Below are 14,584 nucleotides of genomic sequence, written 5' to 3' on the forward strand. Positions count from 1 at the left end.
AATTTTACTCTGCAGAGCATATGAAGCAGTTGATCCAGTTACAAGCCAACTTCAGCATACTGCTCAGCTCCCCAAACCGGACAACTGGTTTTGTAAACTCCGTGGGAAAGGACAAGCATCGCTGTGCCTACCCCTCAGCAGACAGAAGCTGAAGCACAGACGCGCTGAAGGCACGTGCACTGCTGCAAGAAACTGGGCAAGCTGTCAGTTTTTTATACAGTGTGCTTGCCACAAATTTTGTGTCTAAGAGGCAAATTAGCACGTTACAAGACATGGCAGAGAAAGTTAAAGATGCAGGAGTGAAACCACATGAGCAAGGCATGCCTGTTTAAAGCTTAATGTGGACTGTATACTGGACTAGAAACAGCAGAGTTGTATTTTCTTTTGTTTTTAAACTTATCCCTACTGCATCACAGTGAAAAGTCAGTTGGCACTACTGGAATTCCCCAGGGATATTGCATATAGAACAACATAGCTTCTACATTACCCAGACTGACAACACGTAAACCAAAATGTTTAATTACAAAGTATTTCCTGAAAGCTAATCTCTGCCATCAGAATGACCCACGTCTTGCCTTCCCCTCTGCATTCTCCACTTAACTCAGAGTACCACACATTATGGTCCAGACAGTTCAGGGGTGAGATGCTCCAGGAGGAAAGTCCTCCTCAGGGGCTGATTTGTGCTCTGGTGTGTTCATTTCGACACTCATGTATATTTTATCAATGACAGTCTTAGCTCGGTGCAAACTGTACGAACACTGTTTCAGTGGTTATTGTACTAAAAGTGTCTAGAGGCGAATTACACAGCATGCACAGGTGATTTATTATTGTTTCAAATGTACACCGTCTTACTGTGTCCACAGATTTTCTAGGGCACCTCTGAGACGGCCAATACACATCCAATGCTTTTCAGACGCCCTCAGGGCAACACCACCTTACAACAGAAAAAAGCTAAGCTTGCTCTGGCAGAAATCCGAGCTCCCTGTTAGAACATACACACAACCTAAAAGCTCCTACCTTGCCCCTTCCAACCTAAGGCTCCTGTCCAAGCCCCAGCTTCTCAACTCCTTCACCTAACATGGTTCCAGACACCCCAAGCCAGAGCACTCCTTGTTTCGCCACTTGAGCCCTTCCCATTACCCATGGAAGAAGGCGAGTAGGATGCCTGCAACTAGAGATGAAGCACTTCAGAAAACAGATTTTTAGGACAAATCCAGCATTGTATCCTGGATCTACGCAGTTGCCAATTTCCACAAATGTCCAAGGTGATGCTGTGTGGTGTATGGGCACTGAGGATCATGCTCTAGGAAGGAAAACGCCTCTCAGGGTGGCCTGGCCTGCAACTCCGCAACTTCTGGAAGCACTCAAAATATACACGAAAAGGAGTCTCATCATCTCCATTAACGAATTTAAAATACTGCCCCTACTTTAGATACTTAGGAGCTAAGAATGTCCTGGAGTAAGTTCCTTAGTTTGCATTTCCCTAATTAGGCGTAGATCTGAGAAGCACCATAGGAGATTTTTGCTTCTGTAGCACACAGCAAAGTCCTGTCAGACGTTTCCATCTCCTGGAGTGTGGGAACAGACCTTGCTGTCGAGTTCTACAATCAAAACTTGCTGGCCCAGGTTAACTGTTCTAGAGAAACAAAGATGATGCCATTGTAACTCAGTAACACTCGGCTCTTTAGCCATCTTCAGAAGTGTTTTTGCACTGTTAGACGTTTGGTAACTGATAAAGCAATTGTTTTGTAGTGACTTAAACCCACGCTGATAGGGTACCAAGTTACAGACAGCTGTGTTGCCTCTCTCCTGAAAGAGGATTCAGGGAGCTGGGGCAACTACAGTGTTCTGTGAATCATGCATTTTTGTTAAACATGTATATGAGTTCATATGTACGCGTGCAACCATGGAGGTGGACAGAAGAACAGGTTTTTCTGTTTCTGCCTGACCCCACAGCATCCTACACTCATGGGTGGCTGGCAGTGTCCTCCCCTCCTGTTTTCTACCTGGCAGAAGCAGGAGGAGAAGTGGGAAGAGAATAGGACATGGAGAGCCTCCATCCCTCCCTGGCCCTGACCTACAGCAGACAGCGGAGGGATGCAGCATCACCACACTGCAGCAGGAGCTGAGAAAAAAACAAGGAAGGAAAACACGGGAGCATTAATCCCTGCAGCCCCAGTTTCCTGGCAAAGGAGCGTGGGCACCCCTATACCACCCCAGCCCAGACCCCATGTGCTCACACTGCTGGCACAGGTTGTCAGCATCAGTTAACAAACCATACGGACATCCTATACGTAACTCCAGCATCCCCTCCTGCTTTCAGTGTTGTCCTGGGCTTCCGCAATGCTTTGCTGCACTGACATATAGCAGAATACGGAGTGCTGCTGTGGGGATGTATGTACATCACATATGGTGGTGATGTAGGTGCCTGGTGCACCACAACAGCAACAACAACAAACAGATCTTCACAGATGAGAAACAAGATCTCCTCCAGCCTAGTAGTATCTAAAACTGCATATAGGGCTCCTGTAAGGCTGTTACTAAAGAACACGGGAGAAATAAGGACATGAACTTTTGCAGAGAAAGAGAGAGTGCAGGCTAGATAAAGTGCACTGGTAAGTTTTGTTTTGCAGCGTACCACTTTCTAAACTTTGCGCCAATAGTTAGGTTAATTATTTATAACCCCAGAACTTATTTTGAACTAAGCAAAACCATAACTTTCTCCAGGTTTTGTAAACAAGAACAAAACACACTCTGCTGAACAGTTACGTGGTCACACACAGGAACACAGGAAAAAATGCAGTGGAGTGCCAAAAGGGGATGGTGCTGCATTTCTCTCCACTGCCTCCCTGCTTGTGAGCAATGGTTGATGGCTCGACATGAGCCAGCAATGTGCGCTTGCAGCTCAGAAAGCCAACCATACCCTGGGCTGCACCAACAGCAGCGTGGCCAGCAGGGCGAGGGAGGGGATTGCCCCCCTCTGCTCTGCTCTCGTGAGGCCCCACCTAGAGCCCTGTGCTCAGCTCTGGGGCTCCCAGCATAAGAAGGACACAGGCTGGATGGGGCTGGGGGCAGCCTGGGCTGGTGGGAAGCATCCTTGCCTGTGTCAGAGGAGTTGGACCTGGGTGCTCTACAAGGTCCCTTCCAACCCAAACCACCCCCTCATTCTATGATTTGGGCAGACTCTGTGGGCTATGTGAGGGAAAGGTGACCCTGCCAGCAGAACCACATCCCTTACACTGATTCCAATTGCCACTCGGCCCAACTTACGCTGGACCGAGACTGTAGTTTCAAATACTTTGAGCAGGATTACTACTTTACATCAGAATAAAGGCTTTACCCATCCTTCTCTCATCCCTTCCTTGGTGTATCCACACAAGCACTGCATGTGTAGATAGAAAACTGAATCAATTACATGATCTGAAGCAAGGTTAAGAGGCACAATCCATGTTGGTCTTTCACAATGAGTCTTTCACAACCCCTTGAAGTTCAAATATTAAACCTAGTATCTTAAGATACTCACAGATCACAACCTGCATTTAATTTTATATTCAGCTTTAGCTCTCCAATTTGCACTTGCTGACTGCTTAACAGGACATATGCCCTTTAGGCTACATTTCCTCATTCTTTTTCCTTCAACTCTATCAACAGGCTTGAAATATTCCACTCTATATTAGTTTCAAAAAAGGTACAAGAACCACCAATAGTCCATGTTATTAAAAACAACCCTCTCACCCCCAAAAATTATACATCTGCTTTATACCTTGAAACCAAACACTCCAAGTCAGTTTTGCAATATTACACCTACACTGCTTAGTTGATGACTTACAAGTTTCACCCTTTCCTTTCAAATTTAGGCTAGCAGGTGATAAAAGACAAAAAAAAAATAGGTATGCCAATAGCATGACTCTTTTCCACTTTTAACTAAAATTCTTCAGTAAATAAAATGAAACGTGGTGTTAAATGTATCTTGAAAATACCTGTAGAATGCTTTTTTTAAGTAACTAATAGTAGATAATCTATGCTGGATTTGTTTTCCTGATATAACAGAAGTACAAAATACTCACCCCTTGGAGTCCTTGAAACTGAATTGAAGGTTGAGAAGAAATAAGATCCTGCAAGAAAAAGAAAACAAGTAAAATGTAAGCAAAGTGCAAGTCTCCCTGCACCTGCAGAACGTATTTTTCTGCACAAAGAACACACAGTGGATCCGTTGACAACCAGCCTCCTTCTCAGTGGCCATACCATGGCTCAGTGCCTCCACACACGCATGCCCAGGGCTCCTGCCAGTGGTCTTCCGCATGGCACCAAGAAGCTTTAGAGTGGATGTTTTATCACGCTCGGCAAGGATGCCTGGCTATCATGGGGTAAAGGGGTGGGCAAGAAAATTAATGCTCTGAATTGTTGAGTAGTATTGCTGATATTGATAGAACTTTCCCCTATGCATGAAAACAGTTCCAAAAGGAGTGCTTTTTCCCCCCGTCCCAAACTCTGCCTTCACATCCTGGTCGCTTACAGTTTTGGATGTGCTTAGTTTCTGAAGAGCCTTTGTTTGATGATACCATTTTTACATGTTCTTGAGTGCTGGGCACCCTTTGGTGCTTTTCCACTCTTCAGCTCAGCTAATGAGGTAGATTTCACTGCAGAAATTAGAAGAGATTGAACATAACCAAGCCAAGTAATTTAGGTCTCCCCCACACAATCCTCATTCCTTCAGCAAGGAATCTACCAAGAGACATATGCAACAGGGCCAGAAATAATAGTAGCCACCTCTCACTTGTCTCTATAATTTCACGTCAGTAAGTGCAGCCTGCTCCTGAACAGGATGCAAGGATGGAAGCATCCTGCACCACAGTCCATGAGGACTTGCAGATGTTTTGGGGCAGGGGGCCAAGGAGACTGTTAGTTGAAAACAACTTTTCTTTGTCACAGGCTAGGTTCTGGCCAGATCTATTCCTTGACATAGCTCACCGCACAACAGCGAAAACACCACTGCCAGCAGGAGCACGCTGATAAGAATATCCCATTTCAGCAGCAGTGCTGACTGTGCTCAGCTTTACTGAATCCTGAAATTATGCCGCTGGACAGAACAACATATGGCCTCTGTGCTGACTGGCTTGACTTACTAGGCTTTGTCCATAGGATTTTACAGTGAGATAGTCAGCCTCCTGCAAACGCTTACACTGAAAGAGCTGCACCAAAGGATGAAATTCTCATTAATAAACATTTTGCTCCAGAAAAGCAAGTGCTTATAGACTGCAAATTGAGGTGCCATTCAGGATCACAAAGCTGTGTCAGCAGACGACACAGCTCGGCATCACTGGAAAAGCAAGCTAGGCCCAACTCCTGTCCCCTCCTGCTTCCAGCCACAGGTTCCTCCTCCCTCCCTTGCACTTGTCTCACTTCTCACAATAAAATTCACCACGCTCATCCAGCAGCAGATTCCCGAGTTTGGTGATGAACTGAACCTGCTCGTGCCAGGCGGCAGCAGAGGCAGGAGTCAGGCGTGCACAGCAAAGAGCCAGGCACCACCCTGCCAGCAGCGACAAGCCAACACGGGTGCAGGCCACCTCATAACTTCACCCCCAGCTCTTTAACAACGTCTGTGCTTACTGTTCATGACAGGAGGCTTACACAGCACCTCAAGTTGCATAGCAGCCCGCAACACATACAAACTTAAGCCTTTAAATGGATTGCTAAGAACTAGTTTGCTCTACAGATCTTGCAAGTCAAAGCTGGAAAGTGCCAGAAGCCAGACAAGTCGAATTATGAATGGATCTGCTTGTCCAGCATGTACAAATAAACTCATTTAAAAATGCAATGGGGGTACATATATGAAGTCTGACACTGCTATAAATCCTGACTTATGTCCCAGGCGTCAGCTTTCTGGAAGGAAATTGTGTTCCACACAGAAAGTGACGTATGAGAGCACTTCCCCACACGCTGAGTCAGACATGGCAATGCAGTGGTCACGCAGGCAAACGCAACAGACGTCACCTTCTTACACAGGCTCACAGAGCTCAACATCAGCTAGTTTCGGATCCAGAGAAAGTGCGCTGGCTTAGCCAGAAACCTGCTCTACTTCAGTGAGAGAAAATACCACTGAGAATCTAAATTTAGCAGAGTATCAGAAGGCTCTCACGTCCTCAGTGGCACGTTATCTGGAGCACCAGACTACCCTGGTGGGGAGCAGGGAACGAGACGGCCTTGCAGCCAAACCTTCTGCTGCCGACGAGCCTGACGCTTGAACAAACATCTCGGCACAAGCCCCACAGCAAGCTCACACCAGGCACAGTTGTAGGACCAGACAAATGGCTTTTCTACTTCTCATCTCTTGCCAAGTCATCATTCACTTTATTTCATGTCCTGTACCCCAAAGTTACTCAATCTCCTCTGTATTTCAGCAAGGAATACAAATCGTTGGAGAAAGCACAGCAGCATGCTCTCTGTAGGGAGCACAGGGGCCCTGCCTCTTTCCTGTGCCATCCACCTCGTACTTCCTCACACCCACCTACATTAGAGGGCACATCCCCAATTAGTACTTTTTAAATCCGTTTATGCACTTGCTGTCCATGAATTTGCCTAATCCTTTTATGAACCTGCTGATACTGTCTGCCTCCAGTCTCCTCTGACAGCAAGGCAGAGAAGTTCACCATCCTCCAGGTGAACGGACTCACTGGCTTTAATTTTATCTACCAGTTTTATCAAGTGCCCTCTTGTTCTGGCACTGCATGATATGAGCATTATCAGCTCTACCTTCACATTACCTACCATTTCTCAAGCTTCAGCCCCTTATCTTTCGCTCCAAAATGAAGCCCCAGCCTTTCTGGACTCTCAGGAGGGCGTAGGCCACTACTACACTCCCTTGATCACTCCAGAGGAAGAGCAGAGGCCAGCTCTCCTCCCTCACATCCTTCTGCAAATGCAGAGATCAAATTCTTACAGGGGACTTGAAACATGGGTGCCCAAGAGCTTTAAACAGCAGCTCAGGGACACCTCTGCACCGCTCTATATGCCCTCCCAGACAACGCCCAACTTTCTGCTGGGTTTCCTGGCTGCTAATGCACTTTGATTTCAGAGGACTGAAAAGGACAACTCCAAGATCTCCTTCTGTAGTTGCAGCTGCCCATTTTAAGCCTAATACCATGCACAGTTTACTTTCTCTCTTCATTAGTTAGGGGGAAATCATATGGCACCTTTTTTTTTTTTCTTTTTTTTTTTTTTGCCACCAGTGAAGAATAATGACATCTTTCTGGAGCTCCTCAGCATCAGTTTCTCCTCCTGCTCCCTGCCCATGAAATCAGCACACCTCTATTTGTCTATTTGGCCAGTCCAGCCCAAATTTCTCAGAGTGTAGTCCTAGAAACCTCATGGTCCTGAGTCCAGGGGGCAGGCCCAGAATCCCACCACAGTCATCAAAGCAAGCGATCCTGGAGAAACTGTCAGTACCCAAAACAGCTGAAGCGATGTGCACATTGCCTCAGTGAAGTAGTAATAATCAAACATCAGCTCAGTTAAAAAAAGAGCTACAGCTTCAGCCACATGTCACTATTTCCATCTGAAAAAAATTAAGATAAATTCTCCTACAAAGAACTGGTTAAAAAAAATACCTAGAGCTGCTTCAATCAGATCATAAATCTCTAAATGGGGTGGGGGGGGCGTGAAAAATTTGAGAGCTACCCATCTTATTTTCTCCAGGTTTGCAGTTTTGCTTAATAGTTTTTGGGCAGGGACTATGTCTGCTTGCAAGACACAAGATCTGCGCACACATATGGTGCTTGGCAAATAACTCGGATATTTATACGGCACCACCCTTGTATACAAGGTTAATTATCTAGTGTTTTTCAGGCATGTTGACTTACAGTGAACAGAAGATGCAATTATATCAACACATTAGAGATTGTGATGTGTAATAGCTTTGTATACATTTTGATGATTTTAAAAGAGTTACCATGCAGAAAGGCTAGGACATGATATAGTTGCAGGATGACAGTGTCAGCCTAAGGATTTTCCCTTCTCCGCTCCACAATCCTTCAGCAGCTTCTCTCTCCTACCTCAGGGCTTACAACTGCCCACTGAGCCTGTAAAAATTTACTTGTTAATTCACAGCATGGCTATACATCAGCATAGCTTAGACTGAGGAATCAGAGGTCTCCTCACAAGAGAAGAAAAAGTATTTGGACAGAAAAGACTGTAGGGCCTGAAAAAGTCTATTATAGTATTACACAGTTTCACTGCCACTGAGGATTATTCCTTACCTACACATTCCAGGCATCAGATCTGTCACGTCACACTTCCCAACTACTACAAGGATCGATAAACTGAAGTAGCCAGCTAGGCTTCCTTTTAATGAAGTTAAGAGAGCTAACTCTCATCTCCAAGCATTTAATATATTGAAACAATCATGCTGTGAGTTGGCAAAGCCATTTTAATGCACGGATATGGATATGCAACCTTAACTTAGACTCCTTTGGCATACCCACCCTGATTACTCTTAAATTTACATGGTGAGATTATGTTTTTTTTGTTGTTGTAGTTTGCTTTAAATACACATCTTCACATGACCTGGAGAGTATTTAGTAGGCAGAAGAACGTAAAATGCTGACGAAAGCTGACACATGACATAATAACATACAGTAAGGACTTGGTTACTACAAAAAAACAGAGACACAGCACCCATAGTCATATCAAGAGTACTTCTCAAGTACCAGTGCATTTATCCTCGTATTTGCCATAGGGGGCTGTTGTTTTATTAACACTAACATACAGGAAAGATTACAGTCAGCATTATATGGTAGTTCAGCGTGTCATATGTGAAAAATCCTGGTTCAGATTCAACTGACACCGATAGCTCCTGGCTTCTTTCACAGCAACAGACCAGCTTACAGTACACACCAGCCTGAGCAGAGCCTGCTGCCCAAGCCAGCGCTTCCACTGCCCGGTGCTGTAACCAGAACCACGCTGGGGCAAGACGAGCAGAAGGAGCCTGCAGATTTGCAGGGGGAACGAACCATCTTGGTTTCAGCAAGAGAGAGATTCCTCAGCTCAGCACCTCTCCTGGGTGCTCATGGCCAGTGCAGCACCCCCAGGCTTAGGCAGAAGCAGCCCCAGCACAAGTAAAGCAGTGGATGTACTGGCTCACAAAATGGAACTGCCCTTCCTAGGGAAGCTGGCAAACAGATCCAATTAGTTGTCTTGGAAAATAAAGTTCTATTCTAGCTACATGGCCATCTACTGTTGCAGAGCTCATGGCTCCTGAAACAGGAAGGTTTCCTTCCTCTTCCCTGCTTTCTCTTCCCAGGAATCTGTTCCCTCCAGCACTTGTGGATCTCTTCCATAAACTCAGCTCACTAACCCAGAACAAGACACTATGGGGAAAAAAAAGTTAAACGGGTAGTTTTTCCGAATGAAAAGAAACGGATTTGGATTTTTTTTTCCTCGTTTCAGGGGCCACGAAACCTCAGATCAGCTCAAGTCATCTCAATTTCACTGCAGATATTCAGCTCCACTTTGTCTTCACTGAGTAGATGCACTGGGTGCCAGCAAGGCGCTAGCCTTAAATCAACTCTATAGCAGGAACAATCTCGTTCGTTCAGACAGCATTTAACTGCCCTAAGTTTTTCCTGCAGTCCCATGTCTCATCAACCACAATCTTCTGACACCTGAAACAGGATATGCATCCTAGTCACCTTCATACCAGATCTCTGATTTATCCAGAGCAGTCTGTCCTGTGCATTAGAGACATGGATTGTGTAGGAAGATAGTGCAGCAATAGGAATGGAAGGGGGAAAAAAATGCATTTCTTTCATCTGAGAGTAGATGCGCCGGTTTGGCTACAGCACTGCTCACGCTCGGCACAGCAGCTGCCCTTCTACCCAGTTTGGTTTCCCGCTGACGACATGAGTCCTTGCACCAACACCACGAAGCCTGCGCAGGAAGGGGAGCCAAGCAAAGGACAAGGACAGCAAGAAGGGCTTCTGGTTTTCTTTAGCAGCAGAGCTGGCTTACACACTTGCCAAAAGACAGCAGTATTTTCCAGCCAGCCAACAGGGCAGCAGCGCAGCACACATCCAACTGAGGCTGAGGTATGAGCTGGGGTGGCACCGATTTAACAGACCAGGTTATCTCCATTCTCTCCCTACCATGTGGAGCCAGTTGTCTGCAATGGAGGCACAAGCCCTTGCTGCCACTGTGTTCTTAACTCAGCTGTTACGTGGTCTCTCTCTTCTACTCATCCATAGAAATTGTAGGGATTACGATTTTTTTTCCCCGCCACTAAGAGATTTGTCCCAAATCAGACTCACAACTTGATGACACAGCAAAAACATGCAGAGTAAGATCACCCAGTTCTTGCTACCATAAGAAACCAGGGGAAAAAAACCCTGCAATCAACCAATGATGAAAATACATTTATTATGAATACTTGTATTGCTTAAATCAATTAACTCTGCATTATCAAGTGCATCATCTTAAGAGAGATACAATCTTAGATTTGAAGAAATCAAACCAAAACAAATACTGAATGTATCATCAGCACTCAGTGTATCTAAGTGGGCAACTTAGAGACAAAAACAGAGACCTCAGTTAGGCATATCCCCTCTTTTCCAGGGAGCTCTCCTGCAGCTTGCACTCTGGTAGCAAGAGTATCAGTAGCAGATTTTTACTTTTTCGGCAACAGCAGGAGGGAATGACCAGGGGCATTCCCAGCTCCACTGCAGGCGCCAGACTCTTCCGCACACTCCCACTCCCAACAGGATTTAGAGTTTCTTCCCTTAACCTCTCACAGTCACGCTTTGGTTCGCTGCCAGCTCACTTCACCCCCATCCTCTTCCCTTTCCCTTTGAGATTTAAGGGACAAGAACCAGCAGACCTCAGCCCCAGCTCCCTACTCAGAGCTCCTATTAATTCTTGTCCCCAGTTTTCTCCATCCTTACCAATCGACCACAGCTCCCATTTTGATTTTCTCTTTTCCTAGGTCTTGCAGTCTCCCATTCCGCCTCCAGAGATCCGGCTCCAGGTCAGTCCCCCCGATCCCATTAGCACCCCAGCTGCACCACTGGGGGCAGCCACCACCAACACAGCCTGAATCTAACTGCAGCACAGCTGCTGGCACATGCAAACTGCAGCCTGGATGAGACTCACGCTAAGTCCACCTTCAATCTGACTGACAGACAAGCAAAAACCAACACCAAAGATATTTGCCCCATCTACAAGGAGAAGCGCATCCTCACTCCTGCAGATCTCTAAGAAGATGAAGCCTTGCAACAGAAAGTTTCCTAACCCCCAGCCCAAACCCTAGCTGTTTGAGGCAGACATGAGTCACAGGGAATTTCAACCCTGGTAAGTGAAATACAGCAGACTCCCATGACACCACTTCAATTGCTCCGAGTGGGGGGAACATCAGATAAGCACGCATTTCATATGCTTATTGACTCTACAACCTCTGCAGCTGGAACGTCCAAATGATTATTCAAAGAATAAACACTTAGATGCGAGACAGATTCCTAAGAGCCAGAATTATCCCTGGGTTTAGGAGGCTGAGATTTTAGAGGCCAGAAAAAAAAATGCTTTAACAGCATTCAGAACAACTTCGAGATTTACAGTTCCTTTCACCTGGAGAACCACAGCTGGGACATTACTGCAGACATATTTTTGTTCTGCTAAAAGCTCTATCGGCTGAAGACACTACAGTCCCCATTGCCCTGCAGGGACTGCTCAGAGCAGTGTTCCCTAGCCTGCTTCACGAGCAGCTGGCAGATTAGGAGAGGCCACCAGCAACGAGAGTGATATTACGTGCTGTCGTCAAACAGTGAGAGGCTCCATTGTGCATTCTGTTCCTTCTTCACCTGTTCTCTTACACTGCTTCTGATCTTCACATGGTAATCCAACCTTCCAGCAAAGCCATCAAAAAGTGATTTTGCTGGGCTAGTTTCTGCATGGAGGGTAGACCTGCATGCTATATAACTTGAGCTCATCTAATCAGGTAGCTGAGCAGAACTTGGTTAAAAAAATAAGTGGTCATCCTTTATATTGATACCACCGTAGATGATGCTCAAGTGCTTTAAGCCATGCTGATCAGCACTAGTGAGGCAAACCCAAATAAGAAGAACGTCCTGCACCACCTGCATCCAGCCCACTCCATGCGTCAGGAAGCACAAAGGTGAGCAGGGAACCAGGACCTGCCCTCACCTACAAAAAGCTACACAGAGCTGGTCTGCTGCAGACACAATCCCAATTCTGCACGTGGAGTGGAAGGGGAAGCTGAATTCAAGAATTTAAGAGCTGATTGTTATGCAAGCTAAGAAAATCTTCAGCAAAGAAAGCAAGACAGAGTAAGTGCTCCAGCCTTTACAGAAACTATTTAAATTTGAGTGTTAAGCAATTAAGCATACACAGCCTGCCTAAGTTCTACAAGTGATGGCTAAGTAGGTCATTTGAGGGTTATCATGATTCTGCACATCTACATGCTGTTTGAGATATTACTTGTGTTACACAGATAAGATTCTTCTGCACAGAGCAGAGGCGATTACAGAGCTATAGGTCAGCTTCCCTGCATTCACTTAATAACTTTCTCAAGTTCTCAGCAACACTGATTTTAAGCCTTTGCTACAACTTTTCCAGTTGCATGGTAAGAAGTGAAACAGGTCAGGGATACAACCCAGCACAAAGCTAGAGAGAGGAACAGTATTGCCAGCTACAGACCATAGTTCTGCCCTCCTGGGGCAATGGAGGGACATGTGCACTCGAAATTCACAAGCTGACCTCTTTAAAATAGAGACAACAGAGGCTGGTAACTTCTTTTCTCTTCCTCATTCCCTCTGCCCAACATAGATATTGCTATTAAATATTAAAAAAAAATAAAAAGCATCTCAAATAAGGTAAGTCTGAGGACCACCTCCCCAGCAGTGTCACATGAAGGGTGAGTGCAAAGTGTGGAATAGTGCGATTTGGCTTGCTAGTTTAGAAGATGGCCATTTTTAAAGGCAGAAACTCCAGAGTCTGCAATATTGAAGCTCAAAGTTTTCTGGTCTGCTATTCTTTCAGTTGCCACTATTCCAATGGCATGTACTGACTCCTACAGGATCAAATTAGGGAACGCAGATCTGCAGGAAGAGTTGGAGTTCCATTTACTAAAGTTAGAGAGATGAAGAAATAGTGAAACAGGAAGCATTTCAGTTTTTTTCCTGATCATAATCGCTATAAATAGTTCTTTATTCAGTTCACAACATCGTGAGGATTAGGCATTTGCTAAAATTTGCTGGAAAATTATACTAAGTTGGAGGTTGATTCTGCTTCAGAAAAAAAAAAAATCAGGTAAATAATTTACCAGCGCTGTTTCACAAATTAGAAATAATTAATCAGCCTTCCCAGACGCGCTACCTGCAGCGAGGAAGCTCCCCCCTCACCACGCGCCGCAGCACCCCGAGCGCCTGGCTCTGTCCTGCTCCCCCCGCGAGGGGCTGAGCGCCGGGGCGGTGGGTCCGGGGGTCCCCTCCAGTGCGGGAGGCGTGCGGCACCTGCCTGACACCGCCTGGCACCCATAGGTGCCCACTGGGCGCAGGGGGAGGCTTCAGGAAGCCTGTGCCGTGGGGGAAAAGGGGGAAAACTAGGACGAAAGCTGTGCGCGGAGGGGACAGGCTGGCAGCGGCCAGCACTGCCTAGCGAGCCCTGGGGGGCTGCTGCTGTGTCAAGGAAGGGCTGATGCAAGGGAGCGCTTTGGGGGAAAAAAATGGGTAAAACAGAGTAAGGCAAGGTAAAACATTAGTAAAGTAAGATACGGTAAAGGAAAGTAAAATAAAATAGAGTAAGGCAGGGTAGGTGAGGTAGAGTAAGCGATAAAACAGAGCAATATAAAATACAGCAAAGTAAAATAAAATAGAGTACAGTAAAATAAAATACGGTAAAGTAAAGTAAAATGGAATAAAACGGAGCAAAAAGCCCGCAGCGAAACAAGACAAGATAAAGCGAGCCCAAGCGAGCTTGAGCGACCCAAGCCGAGCCGGGAGGAAGCCCAGGGACGGACGCCGAGCCCCGGCCGGGGGCTCCGTGCCCGGGGGCTCGCCCCGCTCCCGGCCCCCGCCCGCCGGCCCCGGCTCACCTGCCGGCCCTGGTAGCTCTCGAGCGCGCGCACGGCGGTCTCGGTGAGCTTGACGTGCAGCACCGTCACGTTGCCCGCCGCCCGGCCGCAGCGCACGGCGTAGCGGCCGCCCTCCCGCAGCGCCGCCATCTTACGCGCCGCGCCGCCCGCCCGTGCGCCGCCCGCCCGCGCCCCTAATGCCGGGACCGGGCCCGCCGCCGCCGCCGCCCGCCGCCGCCATCGCCGGCGCCGTGACGTCACGCCCCGGCACGCCCCCCTCCCGCCCCGGCCACGCCCACTGGGCCAGGGACGTGTCTGACGTCACCGGTCGCCGGGCGCGTGACGTCACGGGCGGGGGGGCGGCCGGGTGCGGGGGGGCGGTGGTGCTGTGTGTCTGTAATGTGTCGCCTGGAAATGCGCCTTCGTTTGTGCTTATTTTGCTGTTTGTAAACTCTCTGTTGGTACTTACTATTCGTGTTTAATATGCCGTTTGTAAAGTTACTATTG

General features: G+C 47.0%; 1 protein-coding gene across 1 annotated transcript in view; it reads right to left on the reverse strand.

Annotated features, from left to right (window-relative positions):
- The window catches only part of ELL2 (elongation factor for RNA polymerase II 2), a 42,708-nt gene extending 28,443 nt beyond the window's left edge, over positions 1–14,265 (reverse strand). Inside the window, exons 1-2 of the mRNA XM_050716420.1 lie at positions 14,099–14,265; positions 4,068–4,115 (exon numbers count right to left, since the gene is read on the reverse strand). Of these exons, the coding sequence (XP_050572377.1) occupies positions 4,068–4,115; positions 14,099–14,227 (177 nt within the window). The 5' untranslated portion in view covers positions 14,228–14,265. The remainder of the gene's footprint in view (positions 1–4,067; positions 4,116–14,098) is intronic.
- Between the last annotated feature and the right edge of the window lie 319 nt (positions 14,266–14,584).

This window comes from Cygnus atratus, chromosome Z, assembly GCF_013377495.2.
Source record: "Cygnus atratus isolate AKBS03 ecotype Queensland, Australia chromosome Z, CAtr_DNAZoo_HiC_assembly, whole genome shotgun sequence".
NCBI lineage: Eukaryota > Metazoa > Chordata > Aves > Anseriformes > Anatidae > Cygnus > Cygnus atratus.